Here is a 24602-nt window from a genome sequence, read left to right as displayed (position 1 = left end):
TCTATATGTCAAAAAGATATGGAATCAACAATTGTAGAGCACGGGGCTATGAGGCTGACGGCATGTTGATCCTTCAGGATTTTGGTTTGCAGAAAGCGGGGTTGGGTGTAGCTATGCAGGAACAAGAGATCAATATATTTTGGAGATTTTCATTCAAGTTCATATCAATCCACCTGACCTAGGGGCTACTTCTCAATTATTCAGAGAATCCAAGTCAAATAAACGGGTATACCAACATTCTTAAGAAAAGGAAATGTAAGATATGCCCTCTTAAGTTGACCTGCCATGCCGCGAAACGTGTGACGCAAGGCAGGTATTGACAGTCAGGCGAGATCACGATACATACTCTCGGCTCTGTTCTCAGCTAATTTCTGACAGTCATTACTTTAATTGAACCTAAACACAGCACAAAGTCACCTGAAGGCCAAAGCAGGGATGACTACATCAAGTTGGACTACATGAGTCTCACGGCACCTGTCAAATCGCACTATTTTCCTCTCTCTCGCTGACTTTAGGGCTTCCTCGTCTTACTCTCTTTTTTCCGTGTAAGAATATCGATGCCAACCTACTCCACTCTCCAGTTGACTAGACCTCGGCTCGGCCCACCTTTAAACATGAAAGGTGGCTCGTTGCGGCAATACATGTGTAGCCAGATCGGCTCAGGTTCCACACATAGCATCGTGAAGCGCCCGCATTATCGGAATATATTTCCATGATTAGTGGAAGTATGCCATTCGTATATACCTAGTTTTATAATTCGTTACTTAAGTACAAACTAAAACAATGCTTTATTTTTTCGCTCCACTGTTATGCCGCATAAACCAAAGCGAACCGTTTCGTTTTTCGTTCGACGAAGCTGTGACATTTTCGGCTTTCGCTAGCCTAATCGGCGTTGGCTAGCCGAAACTCTTTTTTTTCGCCTTTCGTTGACCGCAAACGAATGGTTTCGTTCAAACTAAACGAAACACGAGCAAAGCCAATAACCACTTTTACCTTGCTTACAATAGCCCATCTTCTATAGGAGCAATGAGAGGTGAGACATTCTGGCCTTTGCAGGTTAGTATTTTTCGTATCCTAATAGCTCAGGGCCGTATGACAGTGATTCAAAGACGGAGCGGTAGCGACAATAAGAGACACCCTCTATCCCACGATTGGCGCCGCTAACAACAAGTGGAATATAACTGACGAGTCTGTCTGCATAAAATTATTCTTTTAATCTGGCGTCGGCGTTATCGTAGTATATAACCGAGATGCGGGCGCGACAATGGCAGCTTAAGGTGCCAACTTTGCGTACATTTGAACTCGAGCGAACTTGGAATGCAACATGAAACAGCCCCTCATTAGCTAACTTCTTAAAGTCGGCCAGATGGCAGAACCGTTTCAACGCACCCTACTTCTACAAAGCCACTCTCTCTGCAACGTCATCGGAGCTAATTGCGTAATAGGCTACCAAGCAGTTGGTGAGCAACACTGTGAGCTTTCTAAATCGGTAGTGAGGCCTTGGTGAATGGTTTGTGGACAAGTGATCCGCGATCCATTGTAAGTTATGTTCTGAGCAGGGATAAGGGACCGAAATGCCAATCTCCTTATAGGCCCACCGACCATTAAGCACGATACTATCATGTGAAAAATGGCGGGGTTTGCAATTTACAAGCGCCAACATCGTAGAGCAATTGGCTGCCTAATAAGTATAAAACTTGAGCCTAGTGTCCGCGGAGGCCCCACAGTAGATCGACTATATATACCCTTGCAGTCGTATGTAAAAGTGATATAAGAAGTGTTCGCTCTCCACTGGGCCGTTAAACCTACACTGAACTCGGGAAATACCCGGAGTAGTCAAGGCATACAGTAGCATCACCATGCTGTTCGCTGCCGAGGCTCTGTTATTTACGCTGCCGCCTGGAGTTGCTCTAGTGCTATGGCTCATTATTATTGTGAGTATACCCTAACCTTCGTTTTTCGCCATGTCTTCAATCTCTTTATACCATGATATCTGCATTAGGGCTAACGTAGTTGGGAAAGGGGATTGTTTACCTTATTTCAATCCCAATCTATAATGTCTGGTTCCATCCCCTCCGAAAGTACCCAGGTCCTAGACTGTGGGCCGCGACTCGCATCCCATACACTCGTATGATCTTCTCTGGCATGTCTCACCGAAAAATCCTGGAATTACATCAGCGCTATGGAGACATTATACGAGTAGCACCCGACGAGTTAGCCTACTGTAATGCTGCCGCCTGGAATGATATCATGGGACATAGAAAGCGCGGTCAGGGAGAAAACGGCAAAGATCCAATCTTCTGGAAGACACAACAGCACAGTGTAATTAGCGCCAACCGCGAAAACCATACTCGAATGAGGAGAACTCTAGCCCACGGATTTTCGGCCCAGGCAATGTTAGATCAGCAGCCCCTTATTCAAGGCTATGTCGACCTGTTAATTAACCGACTACGAGAGACCTGCGACAATGGTAATCGGCCTGTGGAGATGACATCTTGGTATAATTGGACGACGTTTGACATCATCGGTGACTTGGCTTTTGGGGAGCCATTCGGCTGCCTGCAAGATTCCAGCTACCACCCTTGGGTATCACTGGTATTCCAAAGAATTCGCGGGGGCGCAATCAATAACGCTTTGCGCCGGTTTCCATTTGGGGAAAGATTGATTCAATTTCTTATTCCAAAGGAAGCACGCAAAAAGTTTCAGGAGTACTTTCAAATCACACAAGCGAAGGTCAATAAAAGATTGGCAGACACTACCCCACGACCAGATTTTATGGAAGTTATGACTAAAAAGGAGGGCGACATGGTATGGTTTTTACAGGTTTAACCCTCTAGTTGATATTTGTTACTAATATTTCACAGAAATTCTCTTATCCTGAGCTTGTGGATAATGCAAGTATCCTTATTATTGCCGGATCGGAAACAACTGCTACGACCTTATCTGGAGTCACATATCTGCTACTAAGCCACCATGAAAGCTTGCAAAAAACGATAGACGAAGTAAGGTCGAGCTTTTCAAGCGAAGCTGAGATTGATCTTCTCAGCGTGCAGAAGCTGAGCTATATGATGGCCGTGCTGCAAGAAGCGCTTCGCATGTATCCTCCTGTGCCGGCTTCCATGCCACGTAAAGCACAGCCTGGCGGTGACGTGATATGCGGACAGTATGTTCCAGAAAACGTAAGTTTTGTTTCACATCAAAAACCCTGGTCAGCTCTGACAAATATATAGACTATCTTGGGAATTTGGCAATGGCCAACGTATCATAATGAAAGGAATTTCACATTACCCGATTCCTTTATTCCGGAACGATGGCTTGGCGATGCCCGGTTTGAGAATGATTGCCAGGACGCGCTTCAGCCATTTTCATTTGGACCCAGAAACTGCATAGGAAAGAAGTTAGTTTCTCTACTCCCAAAAGGAATTATTGGTGATTGATCTAATCGTTTTTAGTCTGGCATATGCCGAAATGCGCTTGATTATGGCAAAGATCTTGTGGAACTTTGACATCAGTCTCCACCCTGATAGCAAAAATTGGTATGAGGAACACCAGTGTTATACACTCTGGCAAAAGCCAAATCTTAATATTTATATCAAGCCAAGAGTGGTTGTATAGGACGCGGACTGTCAATAGTCTAAGCTGTTATTTGTGTATGAAATAAAATTAATTTATCTTGTAACCAATTAATCGTTCGCCCTTCTCAAGAAGACACGATTTTAACCTAAATAATCAAGCTTTCACTATGCTCATTATCTTGTTCTATATCAGAGAAAACTATACAGTATGTAAGCTATGTGTAGTCATTATAAAGACTCTGATGGCATTAGTGTGCTGTCGGATGACTGTGAAAGATTAGTCATATCTGTCGATCCTGTTTGGCCTAGTATCGCCCTCGCCGCTCAATAATATAATTAGTCACCAGGCTGACTTTATCAATATGCTGTTTATGGATATAACGGTATTATACACATTGAGAACGAACCTCGGCTTTCGTGCTCTATGAGTCACATGACATCTCCCAAGTATACATAATTTCACCTCATGGTAGCTATAGCTTAGATCCTGGAATTTATTGTATCAAGCCTCTCTCTGTTACAATCCCCCACCAATTATGGAATTCTCAAGCCAATCCCCTCCCTTCATTTCATGATACTCCTTGTGATACAAAATTGGAAGCATTATGCGGCAATAAGCTACTTTTATCGGAAACGAACATCGAGGAGAAGTGCGTATTTTTTGCAATGTGGCAAAACAACATCCTAATACACTGAAAAACAACAGAAACACGGGTTCTTTCTATATCACGAAAGCAGTCAGCCTTTCCTATTTGCCGATTAGTTGCCAGCTGAGTTTTTTTCTTTTCTTTTTTCTTTTTTTTTTCTCTTTTTATTTTAATAAGCTCAAGATAGCGTTGATTTTGTCCCATTAATAAGAGCAAACTAGAAGCTGCGACTTTCTCCGATTGGCACCTCCGCAAAGCTGCTTCACAGCTTTGTTTAATAATTCAAATTGGGCACTATAAAAGAGATAGCCTGTAGCAGAAAGTGAAACAATCTGTACCAATCAATAAAACTAGTGTTGAATGGAAGAGTGAGGTATTATGCAGATTTCGTCTGGGTAAGATGAAATGTAGCATCATAAAGTAGATAAAACATCAAGTAAAAGGCAGCAAAGAAACGTAATATTAATTATTTGAAATGCTATTTTGCAGGCAAAAAGCGAGCTGTGGATGGTAGTTCGTGATGTTTGTGGTCTGGCTCGGCGAATCAGGCTATCCACGCGGTGAGATGTGACGACGTGGCGGATAAACTTGGTGTGCCAAGTTCTCCTGAAATTTGTTTCGCTGCTGCAGCTTAAATGAAACATTCTTATTTCAATAGTAGCTGAATGTAATAATGGAGCCAAAGGTAGACTCGTCTCGTAAATTTCTCTGTGCGACGTCATCATGCCAACCTAATAGGAGTCTCGCTCGAAGCGGCCTATGCGCCGTCTGAAGCTGCCACAACAGCACCACGACGCATCTCCTTCGATTCGCAGAGTTACGCGAGGGCACGATTTTACTATTACTCAAGCAAGAGCATTGCAGAAGCAACAGAAGATATGTTACAACGTTGGTCGATTTCAACTCTTTTTTTTTTTTTTTTTTCATATCCATCGCCAGACCAGCCTTTTTTTTTTCCTTCAATAGACCACAGAGTCTCCATATTTGACACTAAAGTTGCTTTTTCTCCGTACATATCGCATCATAAAAGTTGCCGGCAGGCTAACAGCATTAGAGTTAAGACTTGAAAACTTACGCCCGATGATATAGGTTCAAGTGGGCTGAAGGCTTTGCATCCGAATCATGCATTATTAAGTGTCAGAATTTATGGGGACAAAGCGACAAGGGACACCAGCTACTACTTCTGGAAATATCATAATTTCCAAATTCATATAATAGTGGATAATAATATAGCCATGCACTATGTAAAAATCAGTTACCATTTTGAAAGCAACTCAACTTCCTTATCATTATAATAGTAAACAAAGGTATCATATTTAGTCAAGGCATACGTAATGAAACAGGCGTTGTTAGCCTCAGTGACATAAGGAGCTTCTAGATTGATTGAATTAACTGCATAGGCCATTGTACTATCACTTATGACTATGAAAGTGACATCTACGGTGAAAGCATCTATCTAAACAATGGGATATAATATCCATTCCTTTGATTATGCGAGGGCACCAGTATTTATACTCTTCGTCTTATTCAGCCACGTGGCGATGAGTTTAGCTAGTCTATGTACACTGGTAGTGGGCCATGATAATTCCAAGTGTGAAGAGCCTTCGTCCAGGTACGGAAAAAAAAAAATCTCAGCTGCTCTATCCAGCGCCATACTTCAGTAAGTATTAATCTATACTCCGTATGTAACAATTATTATTAAATTCGGCAAGGATCTGAGACTGAACCCAAAAAGATATCTGTGTCCCAGGCCGCAGCTCTAATAGCAAGTGTTGATAATACATCTTCTTGACATTTCTTATCTTAGCTCTTCTAGCTTTTTATTTCGCCGTATTAGAAATTGAAATAAGTCTCCGGGCGTCTCAATCCGCAACCTGGCATTATACTAATATCGCTAGCACCATGCCCTTCAAGCTGTCTTTGCTCTTAGCGCTATTCTGCGCTATACTCATTCTAGGTGCCTGATTAGGCCCTTTTTTGCTCTATCTGCCCAAGCTGCTGATTTTTGCTTGTCCAATCGGAGACCCCAGGGCATTTGTCATTCAGGAATCCTTCAATATATGCGCCGCATTGCATTTCTAAGCTGTGGTGCGCTATCGAATGTATATAGAATTAAATAGGATGAAAAATTAGAATATCATTCGAGGGGCCTTATTGGCACTTATATATATATGCACTTAATCCCACCGTGCTGTGGTCGTTGTCTTTACCTTCGCTCGTGGGAAACACAAACAACCGAGTTGCGGAAGTATACCAATACTCCCAACAGCAATCTCATTACATATAATGCAATATTTTGAAAAATAATAACGAAATGTACGACCTTATCCGCGACGCGCCTCTTGGCCAGGCGATTCGTATCCTCTCAGGAAAGCGACTCTTTAAATATCCAGAAGAAGAGGCAGGCTTTCAACTGCCACCGCAGTATACAGCACGACTTAAAGAAGAGAAACCTGATATCAGAAACTCCCCCGAGCAGAGGATATCTGGCGATACCCAGACCTCTCAGCAACGCCATGGCGATATCGAAAATATCGGAGGCGAGTGGATGCATGAGCATGATGCTCGTGGCGAGCGAGAAATAGAACTGCAGCGCACCAAATCCGTTCCAATCGTGCCGGAGAAAACCAATGATGGTGTCGTGCTTGTTGATTGGTACACGACCGATGACCCAGCAAACCCACAGAATTGGTCTAAGCTCAAGAAGTATTGGATCACAGGTGTGCTTTGCGCCTATACCTTTGGCGTGTACTGTGGTGGACCGGTGTATGTGGCATCAGCCGCAGGGGTTGAAGAACGCTTCGGAGTAGGCCCTGTTGCTTCTAGTCTGGGTCTTGCACTCTATGTGTGTGCTTTTGGCGTGGGCGATCTTATCTTCTCCCCTATTACCGAAATCCCTGTTGTAGGGCGTAACCATGTCTATTACTTGACCTTTATCGTCTACTGGGCCCTCTCATTTGCTCCACCTGTCATCAATAGCTTCGGAGGCTTACTGGTCCTGCGATTTCTATTGGGATTCTTTGGCAGCCCAGCGCTTGCTAATGGCGGAGCTTCTGTTGGCGACATCTACAGCTTACTGTACGTTCCCTACGGTCTTTGCTGGTGGGCTTTTGGAGGCTACCAGGGCCCTTCCATTGGGCCATTGATCGGTGGCTTTGCTGCTCAAGCAAAGGGATGGAGGTGGCCAATGTGGGAAGTTGTCTGGCTATCGTCAATCATCTTAGTGCTGCTTTTGACTCTTATGCCGGAGACATCAGCGGATAACATCTTGCTACGCCGCGCACGCCGTCTTCGCAAGCTGACTGGCAACCCCAATCTGCAGTCTCAAAGTGAGATTAATCAACGACATATCAGCACATACAGCATTGTCAAGACTGTCCTCATCCGACCGACCGAGATTATGCTTAAAGACCCTTCTATTTTCTTCATCCATGTCTACACAGCATACTTCTATGCGATTTTCTACACATTCTTCGAGGTCTTCCCGCTTGTTTTCCCAGTTATATATGGCTTTAACGAAGGCGAGACTGGACTTGCATTTGTGTCATGTCTTATCGGCAGTACTACTGCTTTATTCTCCTACTTTGCATACCTCCGTTTCTACATGATTCCGGATAATATCAAAAACGGCCTACGAGAACAAGAGCACCGACTTGTACCGGCGATCTTTGGCTCAGTTTTGCTTCCCGTCGGTATGTTTATCTTTGCATGGACAGCCAGGGAATCAGTGCATTGGATCGTATGCTTAATTGGCGTTGCTCTCTTTGTTTGCGGAGAATTTATCGTCATGCAGTCGTTGTTCATTTATCTTCCAATGTCATACCCGCAGTATGCTGCATCTCTTTTTGCTGGTAACAGTGTTTTGAGATCAACTCTTGCTGGTGGCGCCGTGCTTTTCGCCCGGCCATTGTTCGTCAATTTAGGAGTAGCAAGGGGTGTTTCTCTGTTGGCTGGTATTAGCGTTGCAGGTATTATTGGAACTACTCTGATCTACTTCTTCGGCGCGAAATTGCGTGCCAGGTCTACCTTTGCCTCCAGCTAAGTCGGCTTTTTGGATAATATGATGGCATGAGAAGATGATAATCAAGAGGGTGGTAATGAAGACGAGGGAATAAAGGAGCTGCTCACAAGGGCCGTGTGGTTGAAGAGATGTGCAAATAGAAAGCTAAGCGAGTAATTATAAATTAGATACACAAGTTATTCAACTAAAGAGTTGATCTGGCGTTAATGGATTTACATAATACAATATGGTTATTCTCTCATTTATCACCGGTTCTTTGTATTAGTGAATGATACTGGAAAGCATTGTGTGGGTAATGTAGTATCGTGCTATTAAGAGGTAGGAGTGATAATAGCTTGCTGTCGTTAGTGGATCCTCATAATATCCTCTCTTTATCATTTCTCCCCACTTCTTATGCAAGGTGATCTTTGAATGCAGTTTTTATGCTTCCGATTGACTTTGTTACCAAGAAGATAGTATAATAAATGCGACTGGAAATCTCAAAGAAAGGAATGCAACTTATTATTGCTTTATCTGTAATGCTAAGAACTCCTGCTGGTTTGATCAATCTATGCGCATAACCTTAGAGTTGCGAAGAGGGCACAAAGCGAATGGTTGAGCTAGTTTAGAACTTGGCACAACTCTTCGGCGGATTCAAACCAAAAGGCACTTTCCTGGTGCTGATCTTTGAGACGCGCTATATTTTGGCAGAATCTGTAATATTAGATCAGAATATCATAATAATTACGAAGTACGGGCCTAGGTGATTAAAACATTTATATCCGAACCATGCAATAAATGTCGGAGTTTACAGACAAAAGCCAATCAGAGATATCAGCTTACGTTGGTAGCCGCCCGCTTAGCCGTGCGGGTATGCAGATGCGTGCAGCTATTAGATGTAAGGTAACAAGCCTAAGAAGATCTCCTTTGTCCTATTTGAGGTCTCCGACTTCCAAGTTGCCCGACTTCCAGATCCCGACATCCTGATCCCCCAAAATCCTGATCCCCCGACATCCTGATTTTCTGGGCTGAGGCTGCTCATGAGGGACGGGTGATCGCTGCAACACGGTAGTGTAACACGGCATTGGTTGGTGGCGGTAGTAAGCGGACCTTGCTATATACCCATGATTTTCCGATTAATAACCATAGCCGTCAGCCGGTTAACTATTCGGTAACTTCAAAAACTATACATAGACGTGATAAGTAAGAATGAGTTTAAATTATAAATATGGCCAGAATCTCTTCTTGAAGAATGTAATATCTTAAGCATCAAACTTTACCAAAACCCACAAAGTGGCCGCTCAAGTTAGAGTTTCCATACAAATCCTATATTTGACATCGCTAAGTTCAATTACTATGATCGAGTCAAGCTGTCTATGCGGTGCAAATCGCGTTTCTTTTGAGGGCGACATTTCCGTAAAGGTATTTATATCGCCTTTCTCTTTTTTTCTATCTTACTAAATTGAATTATCCTTAGATGCGATGTCATTGTATTGACTGCCGCAAATTTTCCGGCTCTACAAATACCAATAACATAGCTCTCCCTATTTCCGGAATGAAGATACTTCAGGGAACACTCAAAACATATACCAAACAAGCCGCCACTGGCAATAATATGACGAGTTACTTCTGCGGTGATTGTGGTTCAACGTTATATCGCATCTCGACCTTCAGTGACAAAGTGGTGTCAGTGATGATTGGCGGAATTGATGATTTGGAAACCATAGAAGACGGTAAAGCACATGTCGAGCTTTTCACAAGGAATCGACCGAGTTGGATGGCACCAATTCAAGGAGCGAAACAAGTGGAAGGCTCTTGGCTTCCGGATCATGAGAGCTAGCTCAGTTATGGAAGATAGCGATCTGTTATCTGTGGGAATAAAAAGACTTGTTTGTTATATATTATATCTGATGATAAGGAAATATGTCCTAACGAAAACTTCACTATGATTCTCAAATATTTTAATAATTATAAGATATACCTGGATTGGAAAAATGACTATGCTTATAATAACTAAATCTTGCATTTCTATCCCAGAGTGCGAGCAAGATATATATATTTATTTTATGATAGTTGGTTATTATTTAGCAACAAAGACGCTCCTTGTCATCACCTGGCCCTCTATCACTCTCCTTGCAAGAACCCAGCCGTGACATTCTGCTAGTGACTCAACTTGCGCTGTATTGGTACGTCAGCTGTCTCCTACTTTAGCCTTTATTGTTATAGGCGAAACATCACTCTATCGCGTATCTTTATAGCCTACAGCGCTCGATAATAACACTCTGTGGTCTATTATCCTTCATATTGGTCCATAAATCTGCGGTCCTTAAGCCACCCCCACATAAAGACTAAATGCGTAGAACCTCCAGTAAACAAAGCCATCGTATATGCTTCATCGTATAATCATGGCAGCTGCGCAGTCAAACCAACCGGATGAGCCCCCATACCCCTCATTTGAAGAGCTTCGGAGCAATGAGGAGCGTGTCCTCTTCTCTCCCGCCGCCAAGCGCCTCTACTGGTCTCTAGAAAGCGACTTTCCTTCTGCAATATCAGTCATGAGAACCGCTCGCAGTGTGGGCGAGCTTGACCCCTTTTTCAGACTAGACACAAGCGGCAGCGGTAGCGGCACCTGGCATGAGATCTCATTACTGCCTCTAACTGACCCAAAGGTCTCTTCCGTTGAAGCTTCACTGCGCGACCTTGACCAATGGGAGTCTGATTGGCTAGCATGGCATAGGGACCATACTGCATCTGAGTTTAATGCCGAGTATGTCACCTATGGAGATCTCAGCGATGAAGACCGGCCATATGCAAATGAGCCCAATGAGGGTGGCAGCTGGGAGGAGGAGTCGGATACTGACTTTCTCATACGATGTTGTGGAGACGATAGACCGCTCAGGAAGAGAGGGTTGAAGATCAAAGTTACACCTTCCGCAGGTAACAACTTTGTCACTGTGCATGACTATGTCAGTGGTAAGTCTTACCCCTGGGTTGAAGTCTCTCCCTAAACTTTGAAGAGATTTTCTAACTATCAGTTTTAGCTGTGCATCCGTGGCTCATGGGCTTACGTGGGGATATTATACGAGCAAAAGCTGTTGCACGTCCCGTGCCTTATGTTGAGTCAGTGGTCAACACTGAATGGATAGTTAGCAACCTGACAGGGCCGCAACACGAAATAATGACGAAAGAATTTTGGATTGAGATGCATCGCCCGCCACGCCCCATGGACGCTGAAACCTCTAGATTCCTGCAAAGAATAGGCGCAAGGATGGCCCAGTAATTTATGATCCGTCTTGTCGGTCGTCTAGTCCAACACTCAGCCACACTGGACACCGAATTTCTCATCTAACATGTAGTACGGACGCTAAGGAAATGGTTCTCGACTCTTTATAACAGTTGTGAATGGGATCAGGGTACGGAGGAAAGTATTCAAATGCCATCACGTTGAAAGTATCAAAACCTTTCTTCATCCATATACACGCATTCATTGAGACAGTAGTAGAACACTATGAATCATGGACGCCAAAGGAATCGCGGCCGCGGATAACCTCAACATTGATGTCCACCCTGACTGGTCTCAGATTAACGTTCTCGATGTAGGTAGTAACGGCACCACCAACTTTGACGAGTACATCTGGATCGACCACGCGATTTGAGAGATGGATCAGCCTCAGTTGACCTGCTCTCCCTCTTGCAATGCCAAGATACCCCCGTGGACCGGCGCAACCAGTACCGCTGACCACCCTCTCATCACCGTCAGCCAAGGAACCTGGATGAGCACAATCACACAGCCGCCGCTGATCATCACGGAGTGGGTGTTTGAGGCGGTAATATTGGCCCAGGACTCCGCCGCCAAGAGGAAACGCGCAGCAGAGACTCTGTGGTCCGTCCCAGCAACGACACCATCCTAGACTACTGTTGTCTACAATGGCGGCATTGATGGGAAACAGACCACGACATAAGCTAGGGGCACCCAGCCTATATTCGGCTTTCCTGAAGGTCCACTGGGGTTGAAATGCTCCTTTCTCAACTTCTAGGACCTAGACTGCGTCCCCCATCCATGGTTCTATGGCCTCATAGCTCAGTTTGCAGTCCGATTATAGAGTTAGTGTAATTCGGTAAGCATAGTGAGGATATTTGTATATACCGATTAGCCTAGTGACTATGTGCTAGTCTATATATATGATACCTCTCGCTTTCGTCTATTTTAGGTTTGATGTTAAGGACTTTTATTAATCAAACTAACAAGTAAACTCTCCACGGATGAGCGCTTCAAATGGGAGTGTGTGTTTCTGTTGCTAAAGATAAAGTTCTCTTGATTTATAACATGCGAAACCATGTGAGACACATATGACCACATAGTAAACTCAGGCATCTTGGAAATCTATATAATGAAAGCCTATCGTGATTATGTTCATTTAATGAGCTTGAATGACTGATTCGCTCCATTTACTCCTTCCCAAGTCGTGTCTTGTCTCCATCTGTGGGAGGCCGTGCAGTGTCAGTCAGACCACAAATCTTCCACTCGACTTTCTGCGGTAAGTTCTCATCCCAGGCTGCTTTTATAAGAGTAAAACAATTAGTTCCAAGGTGGCTAAGAGCACCATTGCGCGTGACCCAGTACGGCGTCCAAACCATAGCAAGGTCGCGATCAATTAATACTGTAGGTTCGCCATCAAGCCCTTCTTCGAGCTCACCAGCCTTGATCGAGTCCCACGGTATACGGCCTGCAAAGTCGAGTGGAAATTGTTCATATTCAAAGCCCTTGTTCACCTATCATATTTCCCATTGTGAATATCTCGGGTCTTCAGAGAGAAAATGTCGTAGCATCATTACCAAGTGAATACAATACGTACCATAGTTCGGGCATGGCATGCAGTTCCATGCGGGGCAAGAGTGGATAACATTTGATCTCGTCCTGCTGCACCAGGCACCTTTAAGCTCTCGAGAATTCGAATGCATAGGTCGAGAACTTCTCGCTTATCGGCATCCGTGGTTGTTAGTGATGAGGATTCCATACTTGGATCTTCCAGTATAACTGTAAATCTTGAGGGGTTTGTGGGTTGAGGGAAAGTGTCCGAAAGATGTGAACAAGTGGGTGTTCTCACTACTTGTAGCGACTGAGAGCGATGCTGCGGAGCACAAAGAGCAAACAAATCAAGAGTATTTACTGGACTTCCAGTAAGCGCTAGTTTAGGATGGAAGGTGGCTTTATAGGAAATACGTGGGCTATACAAACGATGAACGAAACGAGCGTCGGATAATTTTGAGGCTTTACAATTACACGCCACCAAAAGATTATTGTTATGGACAATATCTTGTTAGCTGCATGGCAGACTATATTACTTTCCGTCTATATGTACGCAAATTGACACTTGGTCATTCAGACAGGCAAAATGTAACGGACATGGTAAAGCAAGAGTGAGACACTAAAAGTTAAATGGCTAAACGTCGGATGAGAGTCGACGAATAATATTCCGTGAGAGCATCTGTAATGAGCAAGTCGCCATTTTTGAAGAGAAGCGTTGAAGAATTGGAGTGATTACTTTTTTTTTTTAGAGAAAGGAGTTCAAGGCACAATTTAACGAGAACATTTTCCTAAACCATAGCTGATATCAAATGGAGGTAACGCACCGTTTTCTATCCACAAGGGCGAGAGGTGCAGCAGCAACATATACCACATATTATAATCCATTTAGTCTTGATTCCCATGTAGCTTGCGTGGGTCTATACTAAGGTTGTTATCGGCATATGTAAGTAGGGTAATAGATACTAATACTCAGGATTATACGGGCCGTGAGCCGAGTGAAATTGCGTTGCCGATGTTCCGTCTTAGTAGATCTCACATTAGAACTTGTCTGACCGCTTCATTGCGGCCTATCTATTTACAATTATAGTGTAATAAAGAGTGAGAGAAGGTTTTATTTTAATTTCTAGTAAAAATTCGGGAAGGCACTTTTAAACTTGCTTACGCCTATATAAACGCATCCTCAGAAACTCAGCTTACTAGAACACTAAGACCAATGAAGCGAGAACAAGTTACGAAGTCATTTAATCTAGCCGACACGGTTTCATTCCTTCAATAGCAAAACTGCTTTCGCAGCTATTATCATTTTATAATTTGTATTATCTTTTTCTTGTTCTATTTAAAAACGGAAAACGAGTCTCTTTACACTCTGAGGCACCAAGACAAGCTCGGCTTAACTGATGAACCTAATTTTCTTCTTTGCCCGGAAAGTCAGCTGCAAATCTCATCAAAGTATATTTACTCTTCTAAACAAGAGAAGTAGTAGTACGACCATATTACACCGCGATGTAATAGGGTACCAGTACTTTACATTATTACAGCTAGCTTCAATATAGAAAGATAACAAAAATAGGTGTCTGTTATTAAGCCTCTATATTATTATATTAATCATTTAATTCCACCAGATGCAGTTAGCGCATACTAAACAGAACTATATTTTGACAAAAAAAAGGGGGGGACCCCCTTGTAAACTCAACCTAGAAAGCATCGCTCAAACACATCGCAAACTGACTCTGTTACTGGCTGTAAATACCACAAAGCAAGAACAGGTCAGAACATGCGTTGTGCTTTTATCTAATAATAGCTATTAAGAAACGTGCCAATGGTGGCAACTAAACTGGCGGTGTTCTAATCCATAAGTCTTGAAATGCCCTTACTAGCTAGCTCCTAGAACAGAATATAAATACAATCAGTTGGCTATGATTCTCTCGTATTCATTTCCTCACCATGCACTTCTCATCATTCCAATTACAATTGACTAAACTAAAAACTTTTTAAATTTCCCCTCATTTAACCGCTTCCTCTCGAAACAATGCGTGTCATATCGCTCATCCTAGGGGTCATGATCGCCACCACCGTTGCTGTGCAAGTTGAATCACCACAAGGTCTTGAAGAGAGACAAACTTGTTCTTGCATAGAAGGATGCTGTCAAAGCGATCAACCAGCCAATCCCTGTTCTGCTTGTCAAAGCTGCTGTTGTACTGTGTTGGGCTGGTGTTAAATTCAGCCTCACATTTCGGAAACTGTTGGCAGGATGATGGCAGTAATGGAGTTCGTGAGCGAAGATTTACGTTACTTGGTGTAGCATTGGGGGTTCAATCTAAAGACCATGTATACAGCTTCAACTTCTGGAACTTGTCCCGTTAAGAGTTTTGCCCAAAGCATGGTTTCCCCTTAACCGCGGACGAATGTTGAGACATGAAATCAGATTGTTATATAGATTTGAAGAAGGCCTCTTACTATTGATTATTGATTATTGGTTTATATCCAGAGCCTCCCTTTATTAGCCATTTTTCTCGAATCGCGGGTTCCTTGAGATTTTGGGTTCGGAATGGACTATATATAATATTAACAACCCTTGTGGTTAGTCCGACGTAACCTGTACTATTATAGGTTAGTCGTTACCAAAGGATAAGCCTAAATGTTAATTTATTGTAGTATAAACGACAGGTTAGTTGGTCTGCAATTACATCATATTGTAATAATTCAAGCTAAATGTACCTAGCCAATTCTGAGCCCGTTCAGTACGCGCACCAGCAGGATTATGCTAGATTCTCCTAATTAAATCAACTCCTACTCCGTAACGAGGGTTTGATTGTGCAGAGGAGCCAAACAACTCATTGGTGCCAGTGGTGCTGACGAGAATCTCAATAATTGACGGGAAAACTTCGGACAGCCAGGAATCGGACGAAGAAAGAGAATTGAAGGTAGACCAGTAAGCCTGGCCTGCTCGATACTAGGCAATCGTACAGAGACATGCCCTAGGTGCTGGGTAGCTGAGTGAATTGAATGCCAATATGAGTGTCTTTATGGCATTAGACGATCCACACGTAAAATGGGTCCGGCCACCGGTCTGGTTGCCGCTCCGGCCGTCCATACTCGGAGGGAGGAAAATTTCAGTGGGACCACCCCACGAATAGGGAGCGGGCAGTGATGGCGTAGAGGCACGGTACAAGAAATAATTCGCAGCGTTCTCTCTATGACTCAAATCTTGTTGACCCATCCCACTACGCCCTGCGTATGTATTTCCATCTCAGGTTCTTTCACTCCCTTTAAAAGCAGCTCACCCTTTCTCTTCGCCTTTCTCCTCGCCTTTCTCTCCTCCTCTGTTCACACTCAAAACCTGCCCCGCACTAGTCTAGACGCAGCCGACGTTCCGCCACCAAGATGCCGATGTAGGTTGCCAAACTACCTGCGAATGTTGCTCTGTTCAATTGGGTATTTCGACACATTCAGGCTAACCTTCTTGTACCTGCTCTATAGCCTCAAGGAACCGTGGAAGAAGTACAAACCATTCAAGGCAAGCTTTGTGTCCCAATGCTCCTAGCTTCTATGTTTTACCTAACCTGGCTAGCCGCTGCATTTGCCGAACCGACAATGGCCTGACAAGGTCATCGACAAAGCCCCTCGTTGGCTGTCGTATGTTCCCCGATCTACACCTTCAAGGCATGGGATGTTGCTAATAGTCTTGAAGCTCTTGTTTCCGCGATGGCAACCAGAGTCTTCCCGATCCAATGGTACGCTTCTCCATTCCCCAATTGACCTTCTTGCGTGAGCTAGCATATCTGCCGTCTGGGACTGACATGGGCCGGTCAACAAATAGAGCGGCGAAGAGAAATGGAGCTACTTCCAGATGCTATGCAGCCTTGGTTACAAGGAGATTGAGGTCTCTTTCCCTTCCGCGTCTCAGATCGACTTTGACTTTACCCGCCGCTTGATCGAAACCCCAGGAGCTGTGCCGGACGATGTATTTCTACAAGTCCTTTCACCTTGCCGACCCGATCTCATCCGCAGGACTGTAGAGTCCGTTCGCGGGGCGAAAAACGCCATCATCCACATATATCTAGCCACAAGCGAGTGCTTTCGGCAAGTCGTCTTCGGGTATTCGGAGGAGCAAACCCTGGAGCTCGCCGTTGAATGCACTAAGCTGGTCAGGTCCCTGACTAAGGACAACCCCGAAGCTTCTGGAACTCGATGGCAGTTTGAATTCTCACCGGAGTGTTTTTCTGACACAGATCCCGATTACGCTGTGAGGGTATGCCGCGCAGTGAAAGCGGCGTGGGATCCCCAAGGAGAAAAAGGAGACCAAATTATTTTCAATTTGCCCGCTACCGTCGAGCTGTCAACACCCAACGTATACGCAGACTTGGTCGAATACTTCTGTAACAACATTGGGGACAGGGAGAAAGTGTGCGTGTCTCTGGTAAGTCATACCCTTCACGCCCCTCATATCTGCATCGTGACCATATTAATAATTTTCGACAGCATCCCCACAACGACCGCGGATGCAGTTAGTGTGTCGGATTCCAGCGCCGTGGTGAAGTCACTGACATGTTATAGGTGTTGCTGCAGCAGAACTAGCTCAGATGGCGGGAGCCGACCATGTGGAAGGCTGCCTGTTTGGGTTCATGTTTTTCCCTGTCTTTGTCTCTGTGGCTCATGAGATGATGCTAAATATTTAGTAGCAACGGAGAGAGAACGGGCAACGTCGATCTTGTGACATTGGCTCTAAACCTTTACACACAGGGAGTGAGCCCACAAATTGATTTCTCCGATTTGAACTCGGTCATCACGTCGTTGAATCCTGCACCAAGATTCCCGTTCATCAGCGTGCCCCCTACGGCGGAAGTCTCGTATGTGCGGCCTTCTCAGGCAGCCATCAAGATGCAATTAAGAAAGGATTCCAGAACCGTCAGCGCCTGGGCCTATCTAGCGAAGACCCATGGCTTGGGATGCCCTATCTACCGCTGGATCCTCAAGATATCGGGCGCAATTACGAGGCTAGCATTCGCGTTAATTCGCAGTCTGGAAAGGGGGGAAGCGCCTTTATCTTGCATTCGAAACTACAGCTTGATCTCCCTCGCAGTCTCCAAATCGCCTTCTCCAGCATCGTCCAGCGTCGTGCCGAGGAGCTTGGACGCGAACTGCTTGCCAACGAGATTACTAACCTCTTCGAGACAACTTATTTTCTCCATGAGAATCCCCGCTTCAGCCTTGTTGACTATAGCATCACCCCCGACCGATCACAGTCTCCTATGCCCTCTGCACCAGGCAGAACCCAAGACACAAAGAGTTTTATACGTATCTTTGAGGGCGTTATTCTTGTGGACGGTGAAGAGTTCAAGCTACGTGGTCGAGGCAATGGACCAATCTCTAGCATGGCGGCTGCGCTCAAGAACGTCGGCATAGACCTCGACGTTCATGACTACAAAGAGCATGCCATTGGCGAGGGTACAAGCGTGAAGGCGGCCTCGTATATCGAGTGTAAACCTGCAGGCAGCAAGCAGACAGTCTGGGGCGTCGGTATCCATGAAGACGTGGTGCAGAGCTCGCTCCTCGCTCTGCTAAGCGCGGCGAGCAATGTAAGTCATATCCACATAGGGTGAAAGGGAGGGAAAGTCATAAGGATTCGACAGCTAACAATCAGTTTCCTTTGTTTATAGTTCATTACGAGCCGGCCCACCAGCCCTATTCTGAAACCCGGTACAACCGCTGCTCCTCAAGAGATACCTAGTTTTATCTCTGTTCTGGAGGAAAAAGCAAAAGGTACATCAATATAAGTGATGAAAACTAATTGTGGAAAAGGAAGGCTTGGTTTTTGCTTTATTGGATAGTTAATACCTCCATGTTTTGCTTCATTAAAAGTGAAATTTATTATTATCACCACTATCATTATTTATTATTGTTGTGTTGTTGGCTCAAGAACATTGTTTCTCTACTGCCAGGCAATGCTTGATAAATTTTGCCAGCAGGAAAATTAGGCGGTGGGATGAGATGGGTGATGGCTGATAAACAAGGCCAACCCGGTAAGAGTACCTAAACCTCTTAAATCTTGGGTCAGCCCGCCTACCCAGGTATCTATTACTGGTAATCTTACTAACGATGAAAGCCATCCAAAGATCTAGTAAAACACGCACCAAAATGGTCGATTCGCTACCGAAGCGCCCGAAGATTTCTCTTCCCAAGGAACCTTGTCCGGTTGAAGGCTGCGGTAAGCAAGTCTGTGTCGTACTTGTGCATCTGCAGCAATACCATCCAGATTTTCCCAGATTTGCGTGTGACGAGTGCTCAGAGCGGTTTCAAACAAGAGACAAAAAGCGCGACCATGCTGCCACGGCCCATATAAAGTCCAAACAGACGACTTGGGCTTGTCCCGTGAAAGGCGGGAAGTCGGCGCCGACGGCCCGTCGTCATAATATCCGATCTGCGCCACGTCTCCTGGCATCGTGGACATGATGATCCTCTGTACATGATGGGGATAGAGTCTAATTTAGCCAAGCTAAACTTTATTGCTTTTGAAAATCTTGATTCTTGAAATGAGCGATTTGTTCCACTCATTTTACTAGTTCAGCGCGCAAATGGGTACGTGCACTACAACTACACCTCTTCGATGCCCTTTTTAGATATGCTGGATTCAACCCAAATTGTATGTACCTTAATGAGGCTTGACATTGATGATCAAATAGATTATCCAGCTTTTCATTAACAATATAATGTTTTCGGTAAATGGCCTGGTCCATGGCGGCCAAGGCTATCACGAAGCGAAGTTGCAGTCGGAGTTGTAATATAGTAAGACGCCGCACACCAGTAGCCTGGCTGTCTTAGGCGTTTCTCAACATGGTTATTACTAGGTTGAGTTTGTGGGTATTGGCAGATTTCCCAAAACATCAAGAGATAGCTCATTACCTGAGTAGTTTACAGAAATTAATTGGCTTATGAACAAACATCACGTCTCACCTCCTAATGGGTCGTTACCAGACAAGAGAGACTTGTGATGCAGTCCCATTCATTCCAAGAAGTTCCTCTTCATGTCCTTCTCGGCCTTTCACCCGCAATTTAGGCTTGGATGGACCAATTTTTCTTGTACGTAGCCATTTCTCATCTCCGTCGCTTTCATTACCATGTAGCCAAATGCTGCAGTCGTCTCCCAAGTGTTACTTTCATTAAAGAGTTGTTCTACCACAGAGACCACAGTATCAAGGGCCAAATATGATACAACAATGGCTAAATGGAATCCTTACCTGCGTTATACGGATATGTTCGAACATAGAACGACTGCCAGTCAGATCGCCCTCCTCGTGAAGAGACCGGGCACGAGGTGCTTGATACCCGTAGAGCGAGCTTGGAACGCTCTTTCCATTCAATGGTAGCATCTAAGCCGGCAGTATTATGAAGTAGCAGCTAAGCAACATACATGTAATTTCACAGCCGTTCCAGAGACCGCTCCACAATAGAATAGTACTAGTAGTTCTATTTCCTCCTAGCAACCTGAGCTCGTAGTTCAGATATCCTACAATACCAAGACTGGAAAAGTTAAATTCTACCTATAGTACTACGTATTAGGTAATGGGAATTTAGCTCAAAGCATAAGTGAAAAAGGAAATCGGTTGCACGTTTTGGGTTATCAACGAAGCCACTTTGCTCACTTGTTCATCTGAAGTATAAGGGAGAGTAGATAAGCAACGAAAACGTGGCTAGTAATACAGGTTCCGCTTTATCCAAGATATAAGAAATAACAGGTCAATCTATAGCTTAGCACATTACAATTAGGGTTAACAGATCTAATCTAGCATCTTAGGACTATAAACTTAGCGATAGGTGCGACCTTTGCAGGTAAATTTTTAAGGGAGAGCTACCTAGTGCTTAAAGAAGACAAAGGACTGGGATTAAGCTGGTTTATTTTTTCCCGATGTAGGGGATGTATTTAGAGTTGCTGCAAAATCAGACGTCATTCTACGGCTATAGAAGGGCCGTTCAATACGGACTCCGTATTACGGAGAGAAGCTTCCGTAAGATTTTTCTTTTTGAGTTAGTTCGAACGTATTACAGAAGTAGATGGACGTTGTGTAGAATCAGAAAATTGCGATATAGACTCAGATGAAGCTGCAAATGGTCATAAGCCATAGTCAAATTTGAGATGGGGAACACAAAGTGAATACAATGGCATACTCCCTGCTATCGAGCTTGGAGTTGGAATTGTGCGAAAGAGAGTTGGTAGCAGTAAGAAAGGTTTTCTTTTTATAATTGGGTCTAGTTATATTTGTGATTATCAGGGAATAGAATGATTTGTATTTGCATTAGAATCAAGCGTGTGATGGGCTCTCAAATATTTATTTGGCAATGCTGAATGGCTCAATAGCGCGTTAGAATGTCGTTTTCCAAATTTGATCTTGGATGTGGGGTGTCTCCAAAACCGCTATGTTTGACCCTACCATAAGTGTAAAAATATTTTATATATACTTCAGTCAAAATTCTAAGCGCCTTTTCTCGGTATTATTCATTTATTTTTGAGACTCATCTTCTTAATTTATATTGACATATAGATATGCCAAAAGCCATAAATAGATCTTGTTATGAAACCTTCCGACTTAGGCAAGGAGGTTGCATGTATTCATAAACCGAAGTATATTGATTAGCGAGCTCAGCTACGCTAGTGAAGCTTATAAGTAAATGTCAAACCCATTTTTCGATTGGGAGTGAAAAGCCACCAAATTTGCCATCTTCCCCCATTTGCGATCGGTTTGAGGCTGTATCCACTTTGATACCTCCAGGACTGAACGCACTCTTCATATGCTCAAGTGGCTGGGGCTGCATCGACCCTTCCAGGCCTGTGCCGTGCTGCCGGATGAACTTGAACTCGTCTTCACGTGCCAAGTAGATTTACGGTGGCCAGATGCTCGTTGCTTTTGTAACTTTGATTGTGCACTTGATTCAATCGTGGCCCACGCAAGACCTCAATAATGCCACCTGAGCCGGAACATTCGGCCGACACTCAACCCAAGGCATACCTTCTATACCTTATGGAGTGGCGAATATAGTAGTACCTTTTGAGCTCTGAGGTTGCCTCGTACCTGTAGCCCGCTTCCCGGCCAGGATTCCTTCATATTTGATAGACGAAAGTGTTTGACCTGAACATCTCGGTGCTGAGCCGAGAGTTAATTTGAGATCCTGCTCACCTGGAACGAGTCGAAGCGTTCAAAATTGTGACTCTAAAGCATGAGTGATACGCAAGGAGAATGCTCCCATTGTACCCAAGATCAGATGCAAGATGAGGAGAGTCATCTTGTTGAGCTGAGGTCAATTTATACCAAGTGGAGATGGGCTGGAATCACTGCTAACTATGATCCATCGATTCAAGCCGCTGGTGGTTCGTCTCTTCTGTATTTCCGACGATTGCAGGCGCTCTTGGTCCCGTAGCATTATCGTTTAGCATCTGCTCTTTGTGCCAGCCATGGGTGCAACAGAATCCTCCCCCCACAGCCGTGGGAGGTGCGGTGTATGTTTCCGATCCTGCGTGGTAAGTGTCAGCAAACAAGTATGTATAAAAGTCACGTATCTGGATACTAAATCGATGAGAAAGGTTGACAGTCCTGAAAGCTTTGCAGCTCGTCGTTGCCGTTGGATCAAATATTTTCCTCTTGCTAGACTTGACAAGAAAGGTTCGCTTCACCATCGCCGAGCCAATCACAATAATAGGATGGTAAGCCAAATTTTTTTCTATTGTGCTGTGTAGTCTGACTTCCTCCAGGTACCTCTCGTCTATATGCCTCATTTGTCTTCATGCAGTCGCCCGTGGGCCCCTGTTAAACAGTCTAGGGCTGGCTGTCGACGACGCCATTTGGTCACAGGCCTTCTTCTACGGTATATGGGCAGCGATACTCTATTTTATAGGAGCTTCGCTCCTTGTTGTTACGTTCTGGGGGGCGCTGAAGGGAAACTACGAAAACGACTTCAATCTTAGCCGCAGCCAGCGAACACTGATGCTGCAGTCAATCATGTTCATTGCGTTTATCCTCCTTGGCGCGGTGGTATTTGCAGCCATCGAGAATTGGAGTTACCTCGATGGAGTTTACTGGGCTGACGTGACCCTCTTCACTATCGGCTTTGGCGATTTTGTCCTGACTACGGCCCTGGGGAAAGCCTTACTGGTCCCATATGTGCTTTTCGGTATCATTAGCCTCGGCCTAGTAGTCAGCTCTATCCAAAGCATGATTGTTGGGCGAGCGGGTCAGCGTCTGGATGCCCGCGCAGAAGAGAAGAGTCGCCGCTGGATGCTGAAGAAGATACTGAGCAAGGGGAAATACCCCTTACTAACTCCGTTCACTTCGGGGCATGCTGTACAAGGTACAGTACATAGCGAGTTTGAGAGGCGCCGATTGGAATTCGGGGTAATGCGAATGATACAGGAAAAGGCCGCATCCAAAAGACGATGGACAGCAGTGACTATTTCCACAATATGCTGGCTCTGTCTATGGATGTGCGGCGCAGCCGTGTTTTATCGGTGCGAAAAGGCAAATCAAGGCTGGACTTACCTCGACGCAGTCTACTTTTGCTTCATATCGCTGACAACCATTGGTTATGGCGACTACGTTCCCAAATCCAATGCTGGGAAGTCCTTTTTTGTTTTTTGGTCAATGATGGCGCTGCCCATCATAACTATACTTATATCCAATGGAGGGAGCACATTTATCAAATTTCTCAACGACATCACCATTTATATTGGGAAAATTACACTTCTTCCCGGACAGGAGGGACTAGGCTACAATATCAAGCAACTTGCGCACCGGTTAGGTTTAGGGTCATTGCTGTCCAAATCTTCCACTACACTATGCCCTGATTTGGAGCTGGGGGAGGTTCAGACTCGGGGTACGCCTCATTCAGAGAAGCTTAAGCTTAAAGATAAAGCCGTGAGTGGGCCACCTTCCAAGACCGGCATATCAAACATTTCCGCCTCGCAGCATCACTTGTCGTCCAATATGGATTCACCTGAAAAGGCCGCAATGTCGCCCCATTCAGATACAAAAGATAGAAAGCTAGATAATTTGCCAACTGGTGATGAGCTGTATCTGCTTCTTATATCTGAAATTCAAACCGTAGCTAAACACGTGAGAGAGCCCGAGACCAAACGGTATACCTTTGAAGAATGGGCTTGGTACTTACGTCTAATTGGGGAGGATGAGCAGAATCCAGATACTCACAGCTCAACACAGCCCGACGAACTGGTGGGGCCTTTACACAGAAGCTTCATTACCAAAAGGGGCATTGGATATTACAGGAAAGATGAATCCCGCGAGAACGATGTTCGGTCAAACTCACAGCCCATGGCAAATGTCGATGAGCGGTTAAAATGGTCTTGGGTCGGGAATCAAAGTCCGCTACTTGGTCCACAGGAGGAAAGTGAATGGATATTAGATAAGTTGATGGATAGACTACGGGAAATACTATTGACGTCCAGGAAGCGGCAAGAGTTGTGAAAATATAAGTAGTTTTAGCAATAAAAATTAATAAATAATTTAATGAATAAGAACGTGAAACGCATCGCCCGTCAGTATTACTGATCTCGTTACCTCAAG

The 24602-nt window shown here is 44.5% G+C and overlaps 8 protein-coding genes across 8 annotated transcripts; 7 read left to right on the top strand and 1 right to left on the bottom strand.

Annotated features, from left to right (window-relative positions):
* The first annotated feature begins 1734 nt into the window (after positions 1-1734).
* Positions 1735-3752, top strand: GGI43DRAFT_393627 (cytochrome P450). Its single transcript, XM_083204689.1, has 5 exons — positions 1735-1934; positions 2023-2808; positions 2865-3179; positions 3231-3397; positions 3453-3752. The coding sequence occupies exons 1-5, from the start codon at positions 1860-1862 to the stop codon at positions 3613-3615; spliced, it is 1506 nt and encodes a 501-aa protein (XP_083065082.1). The 5' UTR covers positions 1735-1859; the 3' UTR covers positions 3616-3752.
* A 2698-nt stretch (positions 3753-6450) lies between these two features.
* GGI43DRAFT_429606 (MFS general substrate transporter) lies at positions 6451-8401 on the top strand. The gene has a single exon (XM_083209140.1). It carries the CDS (start codon positions 6537-6539, stop codon positions 8262-8264), a length of 1728 nt encoding a protein of 575 aa, XP_083065081.1. The 5' UTR covers positions 6451-6536; the 3' UTR covers positions 8265-8401.
* Positions 8402-9578: 1177 nt separating this feature from the next.
* On the top strand, positions 9579-10062 carry GGI43DRAFT_420424 (GFA family protein; the record flags this gene model as incomplete). The annotated part of the gene is made up of 2 exons (XM_083207817.1): positions 9579-9644; positions 9700-10062. 2 exons carry the CDS (start codon positions 9579-9581, stop codon positions 10060-10062), a joined length of 429 nt encoding a protein of 142 aa, XP_083065080.1.
* Positions 10063-10627: 565 nt separating this feature from the next.
* On the top strand, positions 10628-11502 carry GGI43DRAFT_379624 (uncharacterized protein; the record flags this gene model as incomplete). Its single annotated transcript, XM_083202872.1, has 2 exons — positions 10628-11195; positions 11264-11502. 2 exons carry the CDS (start codon positions 10628-10630, stop codon positions 11500-11502), a joined length of 807 nt encoding a protein of 268 aa, XP_083065079.1.
* A 235-nt stretch (positions 11503-11737) lies between these two features.
* Positions 11738-12133, top strand: GGI43DRAFT_379623 (uncharacterized protein; the record flags this gene model as incomplete). The annotated part of the gene is made up of 2 exons (XM_083202871.1): positions 11738-11818; positions 11891-12133. The coding sequence occupies 2 exons, from the start codon at positions 11738-11740 to the stop codon at positions 12131-12133; spliced, it is 324 nt and encodes a 107-aa protein (XP_083065078.1).
* Positions 12134-12671: 538 nt separating this feature from the next.
* GGI43DRAFT_379622 (uncharacterized protein) lies at positions 12672-13240 on the bottom strand (the record flags this gene model as incomplete). Its single annotated transcript, XM_083202870.1, has 2 exons — positions 12672-12995; positions 13079-13240. 2 exons carry the CDS (start codon positions 13238-13240, stop codon positions 12672-12674), a joined length of 486 nt encoding a protein of 161 aa, XP_083065077.1.
* Positions 13241-16228: 2988 nt separating this feature from the next.
* GGI43DRAFT_420423 (2-isopropylmalate synthase) lies at positions 16229-18809 on the top strand (the record flags this gene model as incomplete). Its single annotated transcript, XM_083207816.1, has 9 exons — positions 16229-16267; positions 16604-16668; positions 16724-16766; positions 16853-17452; positions 17515-17539; positions 17590-17653; positions 17715-17814; positions 17844-18611; positions 18693-18809. 9 exons carry the CDS (start codon positions 16229-16231, stop codon positions 18807-18809), a joined length of 1821 nt encoding a protein of 606 aa, XP_083065076.1.
* Positions 18810-22245: 3436 nt separating this feature from the next.
* GGI43DRAFT_429603 (potassium channel) lies at positions 22246-24503 on the top strand (the record flags this gene model as incomplete). Its single annotated transcript, XM_083209139.1, has 4 exons — positions 22246-22325; positions 22388-22546; positions 22610-22729; positions 22778-24503. 4 exons carry the CDS (start codon positions 22246-22248, stop codon positions 24501-24503), a joined length of 2085 nt encoding a protein of 694 aa, XP_083065075.1.
* Positions 24504-24602: the final 99 nt, after the last annotated feature.

This window comes from Trichoderma evansii (assembly GCF_050947405.1).
Source record: "Trichoderma evansii strain SZMC 28006 chromosome Unknown GGI43scaffold_2, whole genome shotgun sequence".
NCBI lineage: Eukaryota > Fungi > Ascomycota > Sordariomycetes > Hypocreales > Hypocreaceae > Trichoderma > Trichoderma evansii.
This window is presented reverse-complemented; position numbering and strand designations above follow the sequence as displayed.

What these genes read in the sequence shown, in the direction of transcription:
- GGI43DRAFT_393627 (XM_083204689.1), top strand. Translation starts at nt 1,860, where the DNA reads ATGCTGTTCGCTGCCGAGGCTCTGTTATTTACGCTGCCGCCTGGAGTT. An exon ending in TGCTATGGCTCATTATTATT is followed by an intron (nt 1,935 to 2,022) that starts GTGAGTATACCC and finishes TAGTTGGGAAAG; the next exon opens with GGGATTGTTTACCTTATTTC. An exon ending in AGAAACTGCATAGGAAAGAA is followed by an intron (nt 3,398 to 3,452) that starts GTTAGTTTCTCT and finishes AATCGTTTTTAG; the next exon opens with TCTGGCATATGCCGAAATGC.
- GGI43DRAFT_429606 (XM_083209140.1), top strand. Translation starts at nt 6,537, where the DNA reads ATGTACGACCTTATCCGCGACGCGCCTCTTGGCCAGGCGATTCGTATC.